This window comes from Pelobates fuscus, chromosome 12 (genome assembly GCF_036172605.1).
Source record: "Pelobates fuscus isolate aPelFus1 chromosome 12, aPelFus1.pri, whole genome shotgun sequence".
In the NCBI taxonomy this organism is placed as follows: domain Eukaryota; kingdom Metazoa; phylum Chordata; class Amphibia; order Anura; family Pelobatidae; genus Pelobates; species Pelobates fuscus.
Window position 1 is genome coordinate 135772995 of NC_086328.1, and position 26140 is coordinate 135799134.

The following is a 26140-nucleotide window of genomic DNA, read 5'->3' on the forward strand; positions in this document are numbered from 1 at the left end:
GTTTACTGCAAAAAGCATGAATGGAATTCTTACACTCACCAATGCAAATAAATAAGCTGTAGTTTTTCTTTTCAAAAATGGGATCCGAATAATAAAAGAACCAATAAACTCCTCACCAATAAATTAAAATTTAAAAGAAGGAACAATCGTATTAAAAAAATTATAAAAAAAAAAATTGGGTGATAAAACTTTAGTCTCCAACAAATTGGAGAAGCGTTCAGGAAAGATCAATCTATATCATCTTGAAAATAATAATGTAGATAATAAGACGATAAAAAAAATTCTTGAAAAATTTAATCTTTCAAAATTGAATTCTCTAAAATTAGAAGCCTTGAATAAACCCTTTTCTATTATGGAAATTCAAAATACAATCAAATGGTTTAAAAGAGGAAAGGCCCCAGGCCCAGATGGATTTTCAGCAATCTTTTATAAAAAAAAAAAAAATGTAAAAGATTATTTCTCCTATATTACAGCAAACTTACAATGAATTTACCGTTCGTAAGAGTATTCCACAGGAACTATTACAGGCCAAAGGTCTACGGATTGCTAAGCCCGGAAAGGATCAGGACACCCTGTTGAATTACCGTCCTATTTCTCTGATTAACTTGGACATGGAGATATTCTTTAAGATACTGTCCGAAAGATTAAAAATAGTAATACCAGATCATCTACATAGAGACCAAACAGGTTTTGTACTAAGAAGAGAAATGATCGATAATACTCGGAAAATCTTAGCTATGATAAATCATTCAAATGTACATAAAGTACCAACAGCGTTTATATCTTTGGATGCAGAGAAAGCATTTCACAGGGTGAACTGGAACTTCTAGGACATGGTGATGGAGAACGTTGGCCTGACCGGGTTCTTTAAGGATAGCACTATGGCTCTATACACCACTCCTCAAGCTAGAGTTCTAGGCCCTAATATGATATTTGACTGGTTTTCCATTAAGCATGGAACAAGGCAAGGATGCCCTTTGGCGCCCCAATTATATATTTTATCTATTGAACCACTGGCAGCAGCAATCAGACTTAACGACCTGATCAATGGTATAAAGATCTCAGAAGAACATTTTAAAAGTACTATATATGCAGATTATGTCCTCCTTTCGTTACCTAACCCAGTAAAATCTATTGCACAAATTTTAGATATAATTCACGAATTTGGTAAATATTCTGGGTATAGAAAGAACATAAAACTCAAATATTAAAGGGACACTATAGTCACAGCTTATTGAATTTATTCTGGTATGTAGAATCATTACCTTCAGGCTTTTTGCTGTAAACATGGTCTTTTCAGAGAAAAAGCAGTGTTTACATTACAGCCTAGTGATAACTTCACTGGCCACTCCTCAGATGGCTGCTAGAGATCCTTCCTGGGTCATGGCTGCCTAAAATGCATCCAAACATTCAGTATCTCCACCCTCTGCATGCAGGCACTGAACTTTCCTCATAGAGATTCACTGATTCAATTCATCTCTATGAGGAGATGCTGCTTGGCCAGGGCTGTGTTTGACTTGTGCTGGTTCTGCCCCTGATCTGCCTCCTTCTCAGTCTCAGCCAATCCTATGGGGAAGCATTGTGATTGGATCAGGCCACCACTCCTGATTATATCAGCAGACAGCTAGCTTTTCTGAGGCAAACAGCATGCAGAGCTACAACTTCAGGCTTGAATAAAGAATGATTTTACTATATTTAGAGAAGCATGAGAGGGCCAGGGGAGCTAGATGGTGGTTTTAAAACTATAGGGTCAGGGATATATGTCTTTGTTCCTGACCCTATTGTGTGCCTTTAAAATACAGGGAGAATTATCTCCTCAAATTTTCTCTTCCACTTAGATTTCCCTAAGTAGCCACAGTACAGTAACTCACAGTAGCCAGAAATTGGAAACTGTCCTCTTTGAGTAAATGGTCAGATATAAAAATCGGTCAGATAGCATACCAGGGCACAATGGAGAAGGGATTCTATAGAACGGCAGATAAGACTCACTTCTAGAGCCATTTGGAGATACTGGAATAAAATTTACCCTTCGAATATTGTTGAGGTTTCATGAATAAATTAATAGGATACATATCCTTACATAAAACAATTTAAGATTTAAAATTTGGCAAAACGGAAGTAGAATCTAAAACGGATATAGACAGTGCTCCTGCGCATTGAATTGATTCCATTACATTCTTAGCTTCTTAAACACTCTTCGTCCATCATATTTAAATATGTTTCTTAATATCCAAAGTATGCTCATATATTTTTTGGCTTTCTGATCCACATATATCCCAGGTGGGGATTATTCCACCACAGCGCTTCTATACTAGAGCAGGTCCATACTCTAGTACATGTGAGTAAGATACTTACCTTTGTATACATGTTGCACTATTGGATGTACCTTCTTTTGTCTTCACATATCTGATATACTGGCAAAGCCTAACACCATCACTATTGAAAATATATCCCCAGACAGGGATTGTACCCCATCTACACCTAATACAGCAGAGCTCTTTATAGCTCTACAAATTGAGAGTGAGTTTTTGCTATAGTACTCTATTCTACTTTACTCTTAAGGACATATTGTACTATTAATATTTTTGAGAAACTATATACTGTATTACAAATAAAGATCCCATAAGTTTGATGTACACATATATGTTTTATTTGTGACTCCACGTATGGGCTACCTTGCATTTTAGGCGCTGTAACCTATTGCTTTTTTTTTTATATAAACAGCACTATTTGTGAGATGCTCATTCAGTAAGGGAACCAGAGATATCAAACGGTGATGTTAAAAGTCAGGCTCGACTTTTTCTTCTCTTTCCCCTCTCTCTCTCTCTCTCTCAATATGGGTCATACAGTATGAGTGAAGCTTACGGTCTAAAAATTAAGCATCAAACGGCCCTTATCCAACCCAACAAATAACTTTAAAAGAGAAATAATCTAAAAGTTGTATGACAATGTGCTTTTATGTGTGATATGGATTAAAGTATTTTTGTACAAATGTAATATTGTAATGCAAGTAATTTTGTAAGAAATATCAATAAAAAGTATATTTGATTCCACACATAACTAACATTTTGCTATGAATGAGTAGCCTTTACACATTACATGCCGTTTGATGCCTACAAAAATTAGCCCACTCCAAACGCACGATATATAGGCCTAGACTATAAAATAGGGCATATTTATAAATATATTCTTACGGTTAGATCGTTTCTCTTGTGTACAACGTATGATGCCTTTAACATGCCTTCACCAACACTTGAAACGCAGCATGTAATGTGCACATCGTTATATATGGCATCACTACTTTAGAAGCTACCTACTGCATGACCAAGCACTTTTATGTCAACTAACTTGTTTTTTCTAAACTGTTTTTTCTCACTAAACCTAAAAATGTGCTACTACCTGCTATGCCATAATGAAAATCAGTCGTAACGGTTACTACTAAGCTTGTAGATGTTATTGTGGCTAGACAAGCATGTACTGTTAACCAAAGCACGATACAATAAAGAATTAAAAAAAAAAAAAAAAAGTATATTTGATTAAAAAAAAAAAAAAAAAGTCATGCTAGACAAAATAAGCCATCCGATAAAGACTATGGACCATGATAGAGCTGGAGTTGAGCGTTAACATTTGCTGAAACCCTTAGCAGTAAAAAAAAAAAAAAAAGAATTAAAATAAATAGTGATAGAAATAAACACTTCATAGGGAATGTAATGTAAAATTAAGTAAAATATGTGGAATTCTTCACAAGAGTTAACCATAAAATGCAGCTACAATCTACACAGTATATATAAATAAAATATATCCATACGACGAGCGGACGCACGCCCGTCCCTCCTCTCCACCCTACCCCGTATGCACGACTAATAGACAAAAAGAGACCACACGCAGGTACGAGCACAGACTACTCCCGGAAGCCCTTAGGGAGACCTACCTGGATCCCCGACCGCAAGACAACAAACAACAAGACGACTGCTAGAGACACAGGTGAATAGACTGACGGGAACAGGAGACCCATTAACCCACTGGGTATACTATGTCGGAACAACGGAACTGGAAGGCCGGAGAGCCTCTATCTCCTAAGCCCACAAGTAACCTCATCAGTCCTGTTTTCATGACAGCTCAACCGACGATATATTTAACTCAAATACCCCACAATCACAGCCCTAGAGTGTATCGGTTGGGACCAAAGGGTCCTAATGTTGCTTGCCACGTCTTGAAAGGTATTGTCGCCGCTACTAGTAATCTCGAACGGGCGACACATACTTATCAGCAAAAACATAGAAAGCCCCAAAGGGGAAATGTGACTGTAACTGCAAGTGCATATACCGAAATTTTATTGACTCTGTATAACTAATGTGAACCCCACTATGTTCTACCACTTTAAGTATCCCTTTTCCTTCTGTACCCCATACAATGACAACTTAAACGAAAACAATAAAAATAAATTAAACAAAAAAATAAAATATATCCATAAAGATGACTTACATGATCCCACCAGCATTCACTGAAATTCGGAAGCTGATGCTCCAGGCTATATTCCAGGAATTCAAACATCACACTGATCATCATACACATCCACCAGTCTCTGATCACTAGTGTCTGGGGGAGAAAATAAAGACAAAAAGAGCAATACATTACAAAACAGCCCCTACCGAAAATGTTTTACTGTAACACTTGCTAACTAGTACGTTGTTTGGTACAAGATACAGTGTTAAAGGGAGAGACAAGAAGCATGACCTTGAACAGCATTTACTATATGCATGCACCGATCACAACATTAAAACCACTGACAGGACATTCATTATATCGTTACAGTGACACCCATCAAGGGGTGGGATATATCAGGCAGCAAGTGAGAAGTCCGTTCTTGAATTTCATATGTTGGAAGCAGGAAAAATTGGCAAGCGAAGAGATCGGAGGGATTTTGACAATGGTCAAATAGTGATGGCTAGACAACTAGGTCAGAGCATCTTGAATACGGCAAGTCTTGTGAGGTATACTTTGCAGCACTTCTGGTAGGTGCTAACAACTGAATGAGGGAAGTGCAATCGGTGAACTGGCAACAGGGTCATGGGAACCCACGGCTCATTGATACACGCGGGGAGCGAAGGCCAGCTTACATTTGTATTTGCTGCTGATCCAAAAAAAATAAAAAATGCTCTGGGCAATGTTCTGATAGGAAACATTCCGTCCTGGCATTTATGTGGATGTTCTTTGACACTTACTAACTACCTAGAGAGTTTCATAGCCATTGTGTTTCCTGGATTGGGTTTGTTGTTTCAGCACATCCCCTATTATCCTCTTTCAGCAGTGCTGGGTGCTGAAACAACAAATCCATGGAGTCCTCACCATGCAATCTGCAAGACTTAAAGGATCTGCTGCCAGATACCACAGGACACGTTCAGAGGTCTTGTAGAGCCCATGCCTCGACACATCAGAGCTGCTTTGGCAGCACGAGGGGGACCTACACAATATCAGGCAAGTGGTTTTAATGTTGTGACTTTTCAGTTTTTAAAAACTCTGCATTACGATAAGTGCATGCACATCGGCTAAATATAGGAAAGGACTGTAAAAGAATGACCATGCAGCATTTTTAGAGATTCACAACAGACCGCTCTTCCCAGCAATGCTGTGTCTACAAATCTCCCAGAGATCAGGAATTTTATCAGCACGAGAGATGCATTCGTCGATCATACATAAAAAAATAAAGTTATAAAATAACTTACTTTTATATACCACCCGAGAAAATGGGCAGGAACAAAGCCATCCATCTTATCCTAAAAAAAATAAGAAAATGAGAAAAATTCAAATATTAACTAAATCCCTTAATAAACTTGCCATTAGCCATCCAATTTGGGGAAATTAGCACTCTGTAATCCTACTGGCTTTAGTGTCAACGTCAACTATTGCACTATAGCTCTCCACATAATCATATCCATTGCATTAGCCGTTTCTATAACTACATTGAGGTCAAGATAACATCTGGTTCATTTATCTATTAACCAGAGGTCTATTTCGGTTATCTCTTGCTGAAAGAAACCTAAGGCTTTTTGAACACACACTAAACACCAAAACAACTTTATCATAAAATTGTGGTTTGTTGCATAGATGCTGTACTAAGAACTTTCAATGTTAATATTTCGCAGATAACAAGCCTCTATTGGATTTTGGAAGTTCATCAATCATAATCTATACTTTGTGCAGTGATGGCACAGTCCATCACAGATTTGACCCGAATGGATTAAATATGTACTGGAACTCACTGGTAGTACTTCGAGGTGGTAATGAACACATCACACACTAGCACTGACTCCTTATTGTTCTTCAGCTTGTCATTTTACTGCCATAGCCTAGAATAAACACATATCGATCTGTCTTAACCCATTGCTGCAATGTGAAGGACTTACCCATAGGTTGTGAAAAGGATCAGTTTGATTTCCAGGATCATAAATGAGACAATTTCCACCATAATCTCTTTCAGGCAGAGGGACACCCAATTTGGGATCAATAAATTTCATGAACTGTCGCCCATCATGAACAGTCTAAAAAATTAAAGAACATTAGTTATTGGGAACACATTCAAAAGGAATCAATCAGCTCTGTAGGAACCAGCAACAAAAGTTTCCTAATCTGACACAATTATTGTACTGTACCTTTAAATGTGTATATTCACTGCAATGCTGGATACAGTTGTATTGGAAAACGTTTCTGTTAATGCACATATTCTATGGTCTTGTCTTTATTAAAATTTTAGCATATGCCCTTTATTTGCATCAAGAATTGGATGGTCCCAAATATGTGCTTGTTTAACCAATAAAAGAATGGGTGATGGGCTTTATATCTGATGGATTTTTTTATGTGTGCACATATGAGTAAGGCTTAAACAGCCAAAACATATCTTTCACTATGAACTTTGCGGCTTCAATAAAGAACCATTTAAGCTGCATATCTCATTCTGATGCCCGTTCGTCACTATATACTACTACATTGAGGTAAGGTATCAGCCCTGTGAAGGAACAGATCTCCACAAGGTTCTTCAAGTGCGCTACAGACCCTCCACTATTCTGTATATTCCAGTCTTTCAGCATGGGGTAGAATGCCACTAATGCCTCGTTTCCACTGAGTGGATCGGTTCGGTTCGCTATTTTGGGTGTTTCCATTCTGAAAGTGGTCCATATAAGTGAACCGTACCGATCCATTCAGGGTCCTGCTTCAGATGTATGGCCATAGGAAATGGAACGGTTCAGTTAGGGCGGAGCTACTATACAATCCATTGATTGGTGGACAGGAAGAGCATTTTTTCTAAACCCCGCATGGCCCTTGAAGGTCTGGCTTGCAGTGGAAACGCTCACCAGAATGGGCTGGACCATTCTAAACCTTACAAACTGTACCGACCCGAACCGATCCACTCAGTGGAAACGAGGCATAACAGACCTTCTGGATAGCCTATAAACACCTGCTTCTCAAAGTAATTTGGGGCCTCTGTCATGTCATCCCCGGATAATCATCTAGTGACTTGCTCCCAGGACAGCAGATAAAAGTAGCCACAATGTGCAGCACAAGCACACATTCTAATCTTTATAAAATAAGTCAAAATGAGTCCATAACCAATACATGAACACTAGAAATCACACCTGCTGACACTCAAACCTAACTTCAATAAGGCAAGTTATTTTTGAGGTCCATTATTGGACCTCTGCCAGTTATTTTCATCTTTATAGTCTGTAGTCATCCATAAACACTGATGCGTGTATTATGAACTAGCGGCTTCCAAATATTGGCTTCCTCTGACACAGTTTGGATTTATGCCATGTTTTTGGGGCTTGGCATCTCTTAACAATGGCAATTCCTTCACTCTATCTTTTTAGCTTTTAGAGAGTGGAAATTCAGCCCTAGTGAGTATGCTATGACAAGTAACCAAGTTCTGGCTAGTACCAGAAAACGTCACAGTTTAAGCCCTTTGTGTGAAATAAACATTTACCAAATTATTTACAAACTCCATTCATAAGAGGCTTTTCCTCTTAATCGTAAGAATTGAACCAATCAACATACGTTTGAGGATTTTTTAAAAGAACACTTTGCAGAATATTGTCAGAGTGAGTTTCTCTATTGAGGAGCTATGCTGATATGTCTTAAATCAGAGCAGAATGTAGAAACAATGTGGTCTCCGTGGAATACCTGAGCTATGCTAGGACCACAAAGAACAGAGTCCCCATATCACTCACAATTGTATACGTTATTAGGCATTTATTTTACATTGTATTGCAATCTGAATCTAAATGCAACATCAATTTATAGTAAGTGTAGCACCAGGGGGGGGGGGGGGGGGGGGAATGATACCTTCCATCGGCGCTGAGTCACTAGCATCATCACATAAGTCAATATCAAGTTTACACAAGTTTCAAAAGACCAACAAATAGAAAAGCGATCACAAGCAGGTGTCCCCTGAACCGGTTTAAGCCAAGATTTAATGCTCATTGCTGAAGCCTCTTGGAAACACACCGATTCTCTATAACTGCTGCACCTTAGCCTGCTCAGCAACAAGACAAAGGCCGTGTAAATATATCTGTATACACATTCTCGAGTGGTAAACAACTCAGGTTGTCATTTTTTAGCTTTTCATAAAAATAGTAGAACGTTTATAAAAAGGTGGTTCTTTACTGTGAAACTCCAAAGAAATCTAAAGACATGAGACAGTTGGGGCTACTTGTCCTACCCAGTCTGGCTTCAAAATCATTCCATAAAATATTTGCACCGTAACCACTGCAAGCCTTTTCAGTTAGATTAAATACTGCTTACCTGGAACAGAATGAAAATGAGGAACAGTTCATAAACCACACTGACGCAGAGCCAAAACCGCCAATAAGCTGGAAGAAAATAAATAAAATGGAATTGCGAAAAATGCAAGCTTACCAGGTCTGGAATATTTAGAGGATTTATTAAAAGTGCTAGCAAGAAAACAAATTCCATCCCAGCAAAAATAATGTTCATTTCACGTTGCAGGTTCCTACAAATTAGGTCAGCTATCAATTCTTTATGTGCCTCAAAGCAGTAAAAAAAACTAAATCCAAGATTTTAGGATGATCTAGATAGATATAGGAGACGGGGCATTGAGCTTTGCCTGCAAACTGTGCTAATCCCAGATGTTACACGTTATAAGTGGCTTTTTCACTCCATCTATAATGGAGGTCTCTAAAGATATATCTCTCAATTATTTCCAAGATTTCCACCCCAAGGGTCGAAGTCAAACCTTCAAATTGTAATTACAGCAAATGTTATCACAGCGTTTAAAGATGAAAGATTAATATCATTTATTAATATGATTTGATTAGACACTAAGCAACACAACGTCTGCAGATTGCTGTTGTGGTTACAATACCCAAGGTGCCCTCGTGACAGCTCGCTATAAACGGTGGCTCTTCCAGACGCCCATGGATTGACCCCCATCTCAGCCCCTGTGATAATGCAGAATTAACACTTCTGCATCATCACAGCCAATTTCCTCCAATCTAAATAAGCAAAGCTCAGCATTCTCAGCCAATCAAGGTTGAGAATATTGGACATAATTGACTAATGCACATGAGATGGACGAGATTCCTTATCTATTTGATATTAAACTAGGGGGAAGCACCAGGTAAATAGGAAACAATCACTACAGTAAGTTTAGTGTCCCTTTAAAAACCACATACAAGTGACAATGACTATGTCTTGATTATGCAGACCTATGCACCAATTAGGGCTACATACCTGGATGAGGTCTTGAAAATGGCCCATCTTTTGCCTGTGTCACCCCAAAACACAAGAATACCAATATGCTGGCAACAATACCCCTGGATAAAAAAAATAAAAAAATAATAATTACAAAATGTGATGTTAAAAAAATAAATAAAAATAAAGGAGATTCTCAAATGCCAATTAAAACCCATTAAACTAAATAAATAAAAACCTAAAATGAAACTTGATCTGCAGAGGTTGGATGTCAAATCTGCTGGCAATGATGATAAAGATCGTGATGGGACCCTGGTGAGATAGCAAATCGTTACAAAAACATTTTGCCCTCTTACTGTAGAACAATGCCAGGGTGATCTTGGCATTATAACCACTACAGCGGGCTGCAGAGGTTATGATGGTTGGTGTAACTCTTTAACCCTTCAGAACATGATAGCATTATACTTTGCCCAACCCCATCTGAACAGTAGCAAATTAATATCCAAACTTAAGGCTAAAACAGGCGAGCTACAACTATAGTTGGACTGGAGATTTTTTTTCCATATAAGCTATTTTAGCCCAACTTTTGCCATAAAAAAAAAAAAAAAATTGAAACCCAGACATAAAATGTCCATATAGAATGTTGCTGGGTTATACAAACTCAGCAAGTTCTCTAATGGAGATATATCTAGATCTCTCAATGTGTTTCTAATCCTTTATTTATATCACCAGAGTAAAATAAGTGTCTTGCCATAACTAAATATAAATAAAGTAAATTTTATTACTACAGTTTATATGTTTTTTCTACATTATCGCATCGGTAAAACCAAATTATTGTTTTTTTTCACATACAACTAACTGGACAGGAAAACTCTCTGGAGCAACAGCAACACGTGTGTTTCCTATTCACTTCCTTAGCACAAAGATAAACAGGATGTCACAGGATTGTGGCAGGGAAGGGATTGGCAAGAGCATCTTAACTGACCGTTCACAAAGCTGTGTCCCAATGTCAAACGCACACAGAGCCGGTAACACAATGACAAGGTAACCTGGATCTAAGCAGGAGACTACGCACGATTCACATCCATGAGATTAATTACTTGTGCCAGCTGTCTGAGAGACAAAGACTGATAATACAAAATGTGTATTGCTGCCCACGTTAAGGCGTTTGTGACACCTGAGCCTGCAGCCACTGCTCAATTATCTGACAGTTTATACTAAGGGTAATCCCTGAGCTGCAGACAACTCATAATATCCTTCAACAGGTAATTCCCTTGGGTGAGTCTCACTGTATTTATGCAATATAGAAGCTGACTTTCCCATAGGGACACTGAGCCCGTACTGTATTCACAGAGTGCAGCAGGCTCGCAATGCAATCTAGACTGGCAAAGTCACTTGGGAAAAACACAAACTAGTGTTTAACAAGGTCCTGTCGTCAGTAGGTGAAGCTAAAAAAAAGCCCAGAGGGAAGTGACGACTTCCGAAGGGAGCACAATGTACTAATCGGTTCTTCTAGCATCTGGACCCCGTAGAAGAACATAAGCAATGTGTTGTAAAACAAACCTGACACAATGAAGAATTTTGGATGGGGTGAGGGGGAAGGAGGTTCTATACAAACCAAACGCCATATCCATATTTTAAAAGGGTTAATGGCTTCAATATTTTTATGTCCAATCTAATGAGTTAGTTGAATAAAGCTAAATACAATATATTTGCATGTATTTATTATTTGATTGGATCCTGCTTGGATAGGTTTTAGATATTGGATGGGAATGGGTGTGAGAGGATTCCTTTTGGTGTTCCAATCTGACACATTACATTGGGCTTAAAGAGCTATACCAAGTACCCTAACCATTTCAGCGATTTGATGCAGTGTTTTACACATACAGAGAAAATTCACTTTGTTACCCAAAGTGTAACTTCACCCCAGGAAACGTCATAAGGCAGCCTTTAACAAAAGTTCCTGACTGGTTAATCTTAATTCTATGCCCAGATGGGGTCTGTCGTGGACATGCGGTGTGTGCCGATTACAGACAGCCAATGGCGGCACAACCCCCCTCCATTACGCCCAAGTCCTGCCCACAGTAGAGACACCGTGGAGAACGTTCTGCTGCCTGCAACATCCTCCAGCATGACCGGTTTGGCAGTGGGTCAGTAATGGTGTGGCATTTCTTTTGGGGGGACGCACAATCCTCCATGTGCTCGCCAGAGGTAGCCTGACTGCCATTAGGTACCGAGAGGAAATCCTCAGACCCTTTGTGAGACCATATGCTAGTGTGGTTGGTCCTGGGTTCCTCCTAATGCAAGACAATGCTAGACCTCATGTGGCTGGAGTGTGTCAGCCGTTCCTGCAAGGCGAAGGCATTGATGCTATGGACTGGCCTGCCCGTTCCCCAGACCTAAATTCAATTGACCACATCTGGGACATCATATCTCGCTCCATCCACCAACATCACGTTGCACCACAGACTGTCCAGGAGTTGTCAGATGCTTTAGTCCAGGTCTGGAAGGAGATCCCTCAGGAGACCAACCGCCACCTCATCAGGAGCATGCACAGGCATTGTAGGGAGGTCATACAGGCACGTGGAGGCCACACACATTACTGAGCCTCATTTTGACTTGTTTTAAGGACATTACATCAAAGTTAGATCAGCCTGTAGTGTGTTTTTCCACTTTAATTTTGAGTGTGACTCCAAATCCAGACCTCCATGGGTTGAAAAATTTGATTTCCATTTTTTAATTTGTGTGATTTTGTTGTCAGCACATTCAACTATGTAAAGAAGTATTTCAGAAGAATATTTAACTCATTCAGATCTAGGATGTGTTATTTTTGTGTTCCCTTTATTTTTTTGAGAAGTGTATGTTAACTGTTAGGGACAAGATACCATATCCATTTGAGAACTCTCACCTCAAATGAGAATGACAAAAAGTACAACACATGTGGCAAACTTTATATTTTAAATCACACCCTCCCAAGCAATGCAGCAAAAGGGTGTTTTATTAAAACATAAGCAGTTTAAAGCAAAGTGTCAATCAATGTAAGATCCCCTTTGATTTAATGCTACAGGGCTAGGTGTGTGGTATGCAGAGGCATTGTGCAAGAGTTGTGCCGGTTAAGCCACCAGAATGATAGACTGAATGGAGTAGTCAGAACAGAAAGTAAAATGCAAAACTTAATGTGGTAGAAAAAGAAGGAAACTGAGGAATGCAATGGATTCCTTGTGTTTATTTTGAAACAATTTACTGTAAATTTCAGTCTCATGAACTAAGGAAACAGGTAAAATCATGCTTAATGAGGGCAGTTCTCCCCTTTATATTAAACCATAGTTTGTTGTGTGCTTAGTATACGACTAGTGGATGTGTAGCAGAAATCGAGTGTACCCTCTGAGTCGCATTGATCACATTACGTATGTCCTACTGCCAACTTGACGAGGTTTACACTGCACGGATTTATTTAACTTTGGCTAATACGGCTTAAGGAAAAGACCAGCTCTTACAGAACAGAAACACTTGCAATGATCTTGTACAACAAGGTCTTTGCATACACATATCTAAATGACATCAAATATAGAGAAACCTGTACTTCAACATATTTTACTTTTCAAAGCATACTGTCAAAAGTTCAGCCACAGAAAAAAAAAAAAAATCTTTCTGGTTGTGTGTAATGTGTGTTGTGTTTAAGTGCCCTCTTTTTTGTCTCGCTCTGAGTCTATGATGGCACAGTATGGCCTGCGCTTCCCAAGGGCGAAGACTGCTTAAATGGCCCCTCGCAGTAGGGTTCTCAGATAGCCAGACAGAGGGAGAGATTTCAGAGGTCTGTACCTGGCAGAGCTAAAGGCAGAAATAAAAAACACCTACCCTGCACCCAGAACCACAAGATGTGCCCAAAGATAAAACCAAAAGGCCTTTGTTTTCAAAATCTTTGCAGCAGCAAAACTGGTTGGGAGGTTGGTCCGCTTAGCACCAAAATAAAGACTCTGGCAAAGCTCTTACAGACAGAATATGTTGCATTCGGGTCTCTTGGCTTTGCAACATAACTTCCTCTGGTCACTGCTGATGGGTATTTTAACAAGTTACACCCAGTGCTGCCTTCAGAATTCACAGGGCCACCTGATATTCCTAGACACACACAGATATAGACAGACAAAGCCATACACGACCGGCACACATGCAGATACATATTTTCATTCCCAAACAGTGACAAGCATTTGCATACAGATTATATGCTGGTACTTTTTGTGTGCAGGTGTATGAGTTCCCTGTTGCCTTTAAGGAGCGAGAAGGGCCAGGCTGTCAGCTCCCTTTTCAAACCATGGCTGTCTCTCTGGGAGAACGTGATATGCACATTCTCCTAGCTCTGCTGTGTGAGGGGTCAGGTGCAAGGGGTATGGTTTGTGAAAACATATGTCCCAAGCCGGCCTGGCTGTTGGAGGGTTCCTAACCAGAGAATGGAGACCCTGCCTACCACTAACTAAACGCAACAGGTAAGCGGAGCACAGACTGTGATAAAATCCAGATTCTCTCCTGCTGATCAATACCAAGACTGATCTCTGGAGTGTTCAGAGACATTGTATACAGGACACACATTTCAGACCATGTGTGGAAACACGTTTTTTACATGTCCCTTTCCATTTTTCATACCTTTTTGCATTGTACGTCGTGTCTTGAGGCGTTTCTTCGAGCAAGGTGACATATCCCAGGGAACACGTGAGAATAAAGAGTACAGTTAATGTGTGAGCTCTCCTGTAAGGCAAGGGAAAATAATATTTTCTACATTGGACAATTTAAGACCATTTGAAAAATAAATAAATCCCGTACAATCCACTCTCTGAGAATACTGTAACAGATTTTAAGGATAGCTTGTAGGTTTAAAGTGATCTACAGAAAAATCCCATTGCTAGGTTTTCAAATTGTTAAAAGCAACTCTGGCAGGAATGCGTTCGTAAAATAAAATGTATTTAAAAGCACTCCTAACACAATGTCTTGGTAAACATGCCTAGAATATTTTGTAGACAGGCATTGTTAGTGAAGAGACAAGTCTTTAAATTACATTTTATAAAATTTATAATATTTACTGCTAAAAAAAAAAAACCAACATAGGATCCTCTGCAACAGTAACATTTAAAAACCATTTTTGAAAAGGAAAGGGGTGGGGGAGAACGGGAACCATGGCATCAGAAAGTGATTCCAGTTCCATTTTACTGTGCTGATAGAATGGCCATTGACCAGTGCCCAAAAAGAAATGACAAAGTCCAAACTAGACTACATAAAGTGTTTTTTTTTTTGTTTTTTTTTTAAATCATGGCAGAAACGATTCCATAATTAAAAAAAATATAAATAAAATAATGCAATTCTGATTGAATGTCTGGTGACAAGCACTTTGAGAGTGAATGTATCTGTAAAGTATAACCAAGTAATGAACCTAAATACTTCTTAACACCTACAAACCTAAATGTAGACAAATATACCCAACTCTCTTTACTTAACTCAAAATGATAAGGTTGCAATTTTGCCAAGTTATATACCGAACGAAAGTACTCTGAAGCCCACGAAAGTACTGCAAAAGTACTCCGAAACACTCCGAAGATGGCCAAGAAGTGATAATTTAAGAAGCACACCCATGAAAAACTTTACTTTCATTACAAACTGTGTCATAAGTGAAACTTTGGAATATTTCTCCTGTAAACTGAAGGCTGCACTACCTACACTGAATTAGCCAGATTTCAAAGCAAGAATAATTAAATGGGGGAGCAGGAAGAACGAGATATTGGCAGTTAAACAGGTTTTAATGGCCTTCCAATTTTTTTTGTACGGTGGGACGTTTCTGGTGTAAAATGCCCTATTGGGCATCATGGAGAAGACATCACCCACCTCGATTTCCAGTAAATCCTGCAAAATAAAGATTTTACTTACCTGTAACCCAGCATTGATCATGCACTCCCCCTCCAACATGACAGGGGCCACGCACTGTTAAATCACAGGCATCTCATGAAGAAGGATGAGATTGTAACCAGTTTCTCCCATTTCTTGAACAAGGTGAGAGGAAGCGCTGACAGAGTATTTTACACGCTGAATTGATATTGGCAGCCCTGAACTGAGTTCTGGGCCACAAATGTCACGTGTGTTGGGCAGTACAACTAGCCCCCAGAACAGAAAATAACTCTGGATGTGCAGAGTTTCTCGCTAAAACACTGCACATACCTTCTCCTACCATTACAACCACTTTATATCACTGAAGAGGTCACGGTGGTCGGAGAAACTAAATCAGTACAGATACAGTAAAGCCAAAAGTGGCAGTGTTTAGGTCTGTTTTATTTATATTGCAAAATGTTAGAAACCTAAATACTGACACCCATAACGTGCAGCAACCATGTAAAATCCAATTAACCTTAAATCGAAAATAAATCTGTCTAATGCAATTTAACCAGGCACTTAGTGTTATCATTATGACAGGTAGAATTTTTTTTTTAGAGCAGTAAAATACAACACAGAATCCACAGTATTGGGGTACTCTCGACCCAAAGTAAATATGCCTATACAGAAATATCTGCATATTTGGGGGGCTAGTTGGCACACAATGTTAATTCTGTGCAACGTTACATCTCTGTTGGAATGTACTGAGCCCTGGCACCAGACGCTATTGGCTTCTACCCTTACAGACAGCGATTTGAGCGTGCTTGCAAGAGGAAGCTTGTATTCCCCCTCTCCCCAGCCTCCTTACATTTGCTACATTCTATATAGCCTATAGCGTTCCAATAAAGAGTCAGAGTACCATAACCACTACATTGCCAATGTCAGCTAACACTTTGTCAATCAATACCAAAATATGGATGAAAATTGTTTAACTCAAAACCAGGGGAATGCACCGCAGCCTTAGAAGAGCATAACAATACTTTGTCATATTGTGGTTATGGTGCCTAGACTACCTTTTAGATGTTTGCTTTACTATTACACAGTATATATGTACGCATCAAGAGCGTTTAATAGTTCAAATACTTCTTAAACTCCACACAGGAACCCAACAAGTAGTTATAGAAGGATCATACACTTCTCATGGAAAACACTCCAGGCACCATGATCTCTACAATGCACTGGTGTCCTGGCACCCTCCGATGGCAATAATAAATTCATTTGCCAAATCACCTCTTCCAGGAGAGCCAGACACTCTCTGCTCTGAGCATTTAGCTGACAGAGCCAGCAAGCCACCTCTACACTGCAGTGGAGCAAACGGGAACTCTGAGCATTAGCTTCTTGCTCTCAGAGGGTTAAACCAGCGCCCAGCACAACTCAATCAAGTTGTCATTTTGACTATTAACCCTGGGAGGATGTCAAAGCACTTCTGCCACCAGAGTTGTAATGGTTATGGTACCTGAAGCATTCCTTTAATTGGCAAGGATACTTTGAGAATATACTTGCATGCATTTTCCCCATTTCCTTCAATTTCGTTTTTCACAAAATCTTACCTACACGTGTTCTCCCACTCTTCATCCCTATTAATGGCAGCATATTTGGTTCAAACAAAGTAATACAGGAAATAGATGGAGTTAGTCTGCAGGTGTGGGTGGGAAGGGGAAATTTAATATCGAGACTAATAGGTAAGGTATGGATTTTCAAGGTATAGTAAATTTGGAACCCACTTTAATTGTCCTCCCCGCCCAATCCATATTTTACCAAGATCTGTTTAAATGTGTACTTTAATTTTAACAATAAAATCCATGCCCTATTAATAATGCCGCAGCATGCTATGGGATGCAATATCTTAGACACCAAAACAGTTCTAAACAAGCAAAGCTCCTCATTGACTACAGTCCGGTTTAAGTGAAGGAAAGTCTCCTCGTGTAAAGTGACCGGCTCTGGTTTTCAAAGTCACCTTGGAAGGTGGAGTTGTAAAAGCACATATTACTACTAGCAGAGCTTTCAAGCTTTACACGTGTTGATTCAACAAAGTTTCAGCTTATACAAACTAAGGCAGCTTTCGAAGGGTAAATGCACAAAGCTGAGAATTGTCTCCAACAATAACTAAAGCGTAGCATGAATGTACGCAGAACCTAGAATATGAAGTAAAAGAAGGTAAACAACTTGAAACTACATTTGTTGGAGATTTTACTAGCATAACTAAACAAAAATAAATGATATCACAGAATAAGTTAAATAAGGGGAAGCACCACAATCTGTCCAATTTCTGCTGTCAGTTTCATCCAATCATCCAATTCCCTGCAGTTCTCTATTTTTTTAAGTAAATCCTGGGAAACAATTTTTTTAATGCTTAATGCCCCATTTGTCTTGAGTACGGCCATGGATACTGATTAAGAGGTACAGAATCGCAAGAGGCAGGACCTCATGAGTGTGTCGCCAGTGATGCAGCCTCCCAACGAAGTGATCCGAGTACCATGTCTCCCCCCTTTTTAGCCTTGCAAGCCAAAGCATTGCCATTCTGGAGAACATATGGCTGTAATAGAGTGAAAGTCCACTGATCACAGCCACTTATTGCTGCTCAGATTACGCTTGCACCGCTAGCCAAGATCTATCAGCAAATCGATGAAGAAAAGGGAGGCTAGTGCGCACGCATGGCAAGCTACAGCGCCAATCCGCATCTCCTCATAGATACACAGAGTCAATTCATCTCTACAAGGATCATTCAGTATCTCCATGCAGAGTGTGGAGATGCTGAATGCTGATCCTATGATCTTTGCAGGACTGAACCAAGGAAGTCACTTTACTAGTTGTCCGAGTAATGGCCACATCACACTGTAGTGGTTCTGGTGACTATAGTTCCGTTTAATCCTCAATATATATAAAAAAAAAAAAAATCCATATATAAAGTACTTGCCAACATGTTATAACAAGTAGATTAATAAAGAGATAAACAACAATGTTAGTTAAAGCTATCCTGAGACTATAAGGCAAAGAAGAGAAATAGGTTTAAAGGAACACTTTAATGGTGCAGCTGACCACGCCCACGTTCCGCCTCCATGGCTAAAATCATCAATGGGAGGCTATTGTGCATTTGTGACAAAACGCAACGCTGCACTAACCAGCATCTCCTTATAAAGATGCAATGAATAAATGCATCTCTGAGGAACGTTCAGTGTCTCCACGCATGCCTGTAGTGTCCCTTTAATAGGAATTCCAAGTCCAAGTCCAAGTCTGAGCTAATGTTGTGGAATTTGATACAAAGCACTGAAACTGCTTGTGTTCGTAATGGTACAGAGTCTGGGCCGTCCTAAATCCCGATCTGTTACTTCAACTCAAACCTTTGTACTGAACTGGCACAGACCCACTTACCAGACCCACTGTTCGTTATGTAAAAAGCTCTGTAGTACCCATGAATACATTTAAATATTATCTCGCAAAGTTTGTTTGTGGAATGTTCTAAGTGTACTTTGTGTGCCTAAGTAACAGAAATGTGACAGTGAAAAATAGACTTGCTTTGGGAATATTTCTCAAACAAGACAATATTTGTGGCTTCCTTATAAATTTCTTGTTGACAAATGACACACGATACAATCACAATATATTACTGTTAAAAAAAATAAAGTTTTTAAAATGGCCAGTGAACGCGCGCTAGTATTCAGAAATGGTTGTAAGAATCATTTAGTTTTAAGTCTTTGCGGATCACATATTAAAGCGGCACTGTCGCTGTCTTGACCCGTCCTCCCCCTCCAACTATCTTCCTATATCCCTGCTCCATTTTTCCTCAAAGTTTCTGGAAAGACTTGTCTTTACCCGTGAGTCTCACTTCCTCAATTCCAACTCTCTCCTTAACCCTCTTCAATCTGGCTTCCCCCCTCTCCACTCTACTGAGACTGCGCTTTTCAAAGTTACTAACAACCTAATTGCAGCTAAATCCAAAGGCCACTACTCCATACTAATTCTTCTTGACATCTCTGCTGCCTTTGACACCGTTGATGATGCTCTCCTTCTTCAAACTCTTCAATTACAGTCTCTATGACTGTCTTCTCGTGGTTTTCCTCTGCTCTCTCCCAACACTCATTCAGTGTCTCCTTTTCTAATGAAACCTCCTCCCCTCGTCCTGTCTCGGTTGGAGTCCCCCAAGGCTTGGTCCCCTTCTATTTTCTCTTTATACTGCCTCTCTTTGAAAACTGATTACCTCTTTTGGATTCCACTACCACCTGTACGCTGATGACACTCCGATATATCTCCTCCCCAGAACTGTCCCCTGGTGTCCTGCAATGTGTTACTTTTTGCCTTTCTTTCATCTCTGACTGGATGTGCTCCTGCTTTCTGAAACTCAATCTCTCAAAAACTGAGCTCCTTGCCTTTCCTCCTCCTCCTAATACTGATTCTCCTCTTTTGCTCTCTTTTCAAGTTAGTGGTATCCACATAAGTTCATCCTTACAAGCACGTTGTCTAGGTGTCATACTTGACTCTGGCCTCACCTTTGAGCCTCACATCCAGTATGTTGCCAAATTCTGTAGAATCCATCTTAAAAACATAGCCCGCACCCGCCGCTTTCTTACACAAGATGCTACCAAGGATCTTGTCCATGCTATAGTAATTTCCTGCATGGATTATTGTAACCCTCTCCTGATTGATCTTCCCAAAAGCCGTATTGCATCTCTACAGTCCATAATGAACGCTGCTGCCAGACTGATTTTCCTCTCTAGTCGGTTCTCTCATATCTCACCCCTCTGTTAGGCCTTACATTGGCTTCCTGTATGCTATAGGAGTCAATTCAAAGTGCTAACCCATACCTATAAAGCACTGAACAATTCTAGCCCCTCATTTCTTCACAGATCCATTGGTATGCCCCTCTTTGCTCCCTCCGCTCTGCCCGTGACCACCTCCTGTCCGTCGCTCGCACCCGTACGGCCAACATGTGCTTGCAGGACTTCTCGCGGGCGGCTCCCTTCCTATGGAATAGCCTGCCTACTGCCAGATTCTCCCCTAGTCTTGCATCTTTTAAGAAGTGCCTTAACCCCTTAAGGACCAAAACTTCTGGAATAAAAGGGAATCATGACATGTCACACATGTCATGTGTCCTTAAGGGGTTAAAACCCATCTTTTTAGGGAAGCTTATGGCCTCCCAGAGTAACCTCTCCCTTACATACCTGTCTCTTGCTCTCTCCTAAAGGGCTGCACTCTCTCTCTCATCCAGCTCATTATGTCCCCCACTGCTAGTTAATAGACACTATGGGGCCATTTGTTGGAAAGGCGGGGATTTTTTTAATGTATTTTTTTACACTGTTTAGCAGCCATGTCCCTACTCGCGGCATAGTGAATAGGTCATATTGACCCCCATAGAGTGGGGGAGGACATGCGCGCTGGTAGCTCCCTCTTTCGGACAAATTAATAAATATAAGAAATAGGGATCAACCGATTAACGGTCTGGCCGATATTGTGTATTTTCGGCAATATTGGTATCGGCCAATAAAGATACCGATATTGCTGATAATACATACCAGGACCGCCGGGCCCATGATAAGCCCAGCAAGCTCTTACTTACCTTCCCAGCAGCTCCCTTTAGCTCCCCTGTGTAAATCTCGAGAGTCCCGCTTTAGACAGGGGAGCTACAGGGGAGCTGAAGGAAAGGTAAGAGCTTGCTCAGCCCCCTCTGCACAGTCCATGCCACCGGACCACCAGGGAATGCCATATCCCCACTCCCTGGCCAGGTAACAAGCAAGGAGGGGAGACAAAAATAAAATAAAAAATTAAATATATAAAACTAAAATAAAAAAATGCCCTCCCTCCCCCATTTTACAAAAATTACATACCTACACAAACACACACCACATTCACTATACACACGAATGCCTGACACAGGAAGCACCTCTTCTGAGTGACTTGTCACTAGAGGTGTTACTAAGCACCAATGTAAATACGGCCTTTTCTCCAAAAAAGGCAGTGTTTACAGTGCTCAACCTACAGGGACAGATTATACTCACCATAACAACTACATTGAGCTGTAGGATCTGGTGACTATGGTGTACCATTAAAGAAGCCATTTCTAATAAGAACTGTCTTTAAGGGACACTATAGTTACCTGAACAACTTTAGCTTAATGAAGCAGTTTTGGTGTATAGAACATGCCCCTGCAGCTTCACTGCTCAATCCTCTGCCATTTAGGAGTTAAATCCCTTTGTTTATGAACCCTAGTCACACCTCCCTGCATGTGACTTGCACAGCCTTCCATAAACACTTCCTGTAAAGAGAGCCCTATTTAGGCTTTCTTTATTGCAAGTTCTGTGTAATTAAGATTTTCTTATCCCCTGCTATGTTAATAGCTTGCTAGAGCCTGCAAGAGCCTCCTGTATGTGATTAAAGTTCAATTTAGAGATTGAGATACAATTATTTAAGGTAAATTACATCTGTTTGAAAGTGAAACCAGTTTTTTTTCATGCAGGCTCTGTAAATCATAGCCAGGGGAGGTGTGGCTAGGGCTGCATAAACAGAAACAAAGTGATTTAACTCCTAAATGACAGTGAATTGAACAGTGAAATTGCAGGGGAATGATCTATACACTAAAACTGCTTTATTTAGCTAAAGTAATTTAGGTGACTATAGTGTTCCTTTAAACCATCTTTATTATGGTTAAAACAAATCACATTTTAGAAAACATTGTATCCACAAAAAATAAGGAAGGGGTAACAGTCTTAAAGCTTCAGAAAGATATTCCCACATATTTCTCCACTATGAGAAGTCGATAAGCTATGTTTACTCCCTGACCCATGTGATCAGTGAATTACATAACCCCACAGTTATTTGTCAGCTGCAGTATGTGTGCACATTATAATACTTTGTATTGGAGAATCTTTCAGATTTGGTGCCCAGAGTAAAGACACAGGAACTTGTCAACTTCACACAAAGTTCTGTAACCTGGGTAAGGGATCCAAAATAAAATGGATGACTCAGATGTCGGTGGCAGGAAACGGTTTTCTCTATAAGGACAGTTTAATACTTTGAGTTCAGCCAGAATGTGCATGTTTGTTAACAGATCAACAGGGGGGAAAAAAAATACCAAGCAGGAAATGGGTTAATTAGCCGCAAGTAGGTTCATATTAAACATGGATGAGCGCTCCTCTAACGATAAGGCAATCATGTAACCATTCTGGAAAGAGTCCAGGCAGGGCATCAAAGGCTACAACATCTCCACTATTTATCAAGACAGACAATTCTGGAAGAAGCAGTTATTTGGAGCAAAGACCAACTTATTAAATAAAAAGTTACATCTGGCTTTATTAACCAGTAACTTTGTCTTAAACATGCAATTCTTTTAGCTGCTAGCAGAAAGGGACAAATAACAAACACCCATTGTAGTATGACTAAAACTACTTCAATGCAGCCACATGTGACAAGGCTATATACACATGGAGCCATTCATGAATTAACTCAATGATACGCTGCCTTCAAGTCCCACATCAGATCACAAACACACAAAAGTCACAAAAGTAGCCAAACACAGTGTAATAAAAAACAGGGGTTATTTCAGATTATACAGCGTTGCAGTGATTATGGTGCATACCCACCAGCATTTTATGGAATATGTAGTTAAAACTTCACATCTGATCAGTGGATCAGCGGTTATTGTCCCTTTAAAAACAGGGCTATGCAGAGTCATTACTCAGGCTCCAAACGCCAGAAAAGGGAGTTAGAGACTTGCATGTCAGGTATCCACACAAGCCAAGCGACTTGGACGGCAAGAATTAGAACACAAACCCTACTTTCCAACGATTAAAGGGTCAGTTTTACAATTGTAGAACTTTTTGCAAATTATTATTGGTATTTATATAGCGCCAACATATACCACCGTGCTTTACAATATTATAAATGGAGACATTTAACAATAATAGCACGCCTTCCCTTATACTTGGGGATTTCAATATTCCAATCAATAACCCCAATTGCACTGATGCCTCTCGTCTGCTCTGTGTAACCTCCTCCTTTGGCCTTAGGCAATGGTCCAATTTAGCAACCCATACAGCAGGAAACACTCTTGACATTGCCTTCACCAACCTCTGTACTGCCTCTAATCTCTCCAATATTCCTTTTCCTCTATCTGACCACCATCTACTGACTTTTGACATTGGCATACCTAAGACCCAATTGACACCACCATCTGAAGTTTTGGTGTATAGAACACGGACCTGCAGCCTCACTGCTCAATCCTTTGCCATTTAGGAGTTAAATCCCTTTGTTTATGAACCCTAGTCACACCTCCCTGCATGTGACTTGCACAGCCTTCCATAAACACTTCCTGTAAAGAGAGCCCTATTTAGGCTCTCTTTATTGCAAGTTCTGTTTAATTAAGATTTTCTTATCCCCTGCTATGTTAATAGCTTGCTAGACCATGCAAGAGCCTCCTGTATGTGATTAAAGTTCAATTTAGAGATTGAGATATAATTATTTAAAGGACCACTCTAGGCACCCAGACCACTTCAGCTTAATGAGGTGGTCTGGGTGCCAGGTCCTTCTAGGGTTAACCCATTTTTTCATAAACATAGCAGTTTCAGAGAAACTGCTATGTTTATGAATGGGTTAAGCCTTCCCCCTATGTCCTCTAGTGGCTGTCTCACTGACAGCCGCTAGAGGCGCTTGCGTGATTCTCACTGTGAAAATCACAGTGAGAGCACGCAAGCGTCCATAGGAAAGCATTATGAATGCTTTCCTATGTGACCGGCTGAATGCGCGCGCAGCTCTTGCCGCGCGTGCGCATTCAGCCGACGGGGAGGATCGGAGGAGGAGAGCAGGAGGAGATCTCTCCGCCCAGCGCTGGAAAAAGGTAAGATTTAACCCCTTTCCCCTTTCCAGAGCCGGGCGGGAGGGGGTCCCTGAGGGTGGGGGCACCCTCAGGGCACTCTAGTGCCAGGAAAACGAGTATGCTTTCCTGGCACTAGAGTGGTCCTTTAAGGTAAATTACATCTGTTTGAAAGTGAAACCAGTTTTTTTTCATGTAGGCTCTGTCAATCATAGCCAGGGGAGGTGTGGCTAGGGCTGCATAAACAGAAACAAAGTGATTTAACTCCTAAATGACAGTGAATTGAGCAGTGAAATTGCAGGGGAATGATCTATACACTAAAACTGCTTCATTTAGCTAAAGTAATTTAGGTGACTATAGTGTTCCTTTAATTACTTCAATACCCTCATAACCACACTCTCCCACGAACCCAAACGACTATTTCACACATTTAACTCTTCTTCGCCCTAATGTTCCTCCTCCACCTACTAACTTGACCGCCTCAGACTTTGCAAATCACTTCACTGACAAGATCTCTACAATCAGAGAAGAGATCTCTCATATTTCTCCTCCCCCTTGCAATACTTCCCCTAACTTCACTCCCTCTGCTGTTCTATGTTCATTCGCACTCGCTACATTGGAAGAGGTTTCTGCTCTGCTCCAGTCCTCCCGCCCCACCACCTGCTCCCTAGATCCAATTCCCTCATATCTCATCCGTACTCTTCTTCTTCTCTTTCTCCACCTCTCACTAAAATTCTCATTCTCTCTCCCCCCTCTGGTATATTTCCATCGCCCTTCAAACATGCAACTGTAACCCCAATCTTGACCCTAACTCCCCATCCAACTATCATCCTATCTCGCTACTGCCTTTTGCATCCAAGAATTGTGTATGCGAGATTGACAGACTTCCTCGAGTCCAACTCGCTGCTAGACCCCCTTCAGTCTGGTTTCCGCGCTAAGCACTCTGTGGAAACGGCACTGACCAAAGTATCCAATGATCTACTCGCTGCAAAATCTCGTGGTCACTACTCTATCCTAATTCTCCTTGACCTGTCTGCAGCTTTTGACACTGTTGATCATCAACAGCTTCTTCTCATCCTCAGCAATATCGGTCTACAAGATACTGCTCTCTCCTGGTGCTCCTCCTACCTCTCCCAGCGCTCTTTCAGTGTTTCTTTCTCTGGCTCTGCTTCTTCTCCCCAACTCCTCTCTGTTGGTGTCCCCCAAGGTTCAGTCATTGGTCCCCTACTGTTCTCCATCTATACTGCCTCCCTTGGTAAACTCATTAGCTCCTTTGGCTTCCAATATCATTTCTATGCAGATGACACGCAAATCTACCTGTCCTCTCGACTAGTGTCTCTCACTGCCTCTCTGCTGTTTCTAACTGGATGGCTGCCCACTTCCTTAAACTAAACTTGACCAAAACTGAAATTCTGGTCTTTCCTCCCTCAAGTGTTGTTACTCCTGTGTCTGTCTCCCTCCAAGTCAATGCTGCTACCATCAGCTCCACCACGCAGGCTCGCTGCCTAGGTGTTCTCTTTGACTCCGACCCCTCCTTCAAGCCTCATGTTCAATCTATCGCCAAATCCTGTCATTTCCATCTCAAAAACATTGCGCGCATCCGCCCCTACTTAACGCCAGATGCGACTAAGGTGTTGGTCCATTCCACTGTACTTTCTCGCCTTGACTACTGTAATCCACTTCTCAGTGGTCTTACGTGCTCCCAACTTGCGCCGT

The 26140-nt window shown here is 40.6% G+C and overlaps 1 protein-coding gene across 1 annotated transcript in view; it reads right to left on the reverse strand.

Annotated features, from left to right (window-relative positions):
* The window catches only part of PTDSS2 (phosphatidylserine synthase 2), a 59212-nt gene that overhangs the window by 18353 nt on the left and 14719 nt on the right, over positions 1 to 26140 (reverse strand). Inside the window, exons 2-7 of the mRNA XM_063438167.1 lie at positions 14350 to 14451; positions 9748 to 9830; positions 8800 to 8867; positions 6408 to 6542; positions 5727 to 5777; positions 4486 to 4599 (exon numbers count right to left, since the gene is read on the reverse strand). Of these exons, the coding sequence (XP_063294237.1) occupies positions 4486 to 4599; positions 5727 to 5777; positions 6408 to 6542; positions 8800 to 8867; positions 9748 to 9830; positions 14350 to 14451 (553 nt within the window). The remainder of the gene's footprint in view (positions 1 to 4485; positions 4600 to 5726; positions 5778 to 6407; positions 6543 to 8799; positions 8868 to 9747; positions 9831 to 14349; positions 14452 to 26140) is intronic.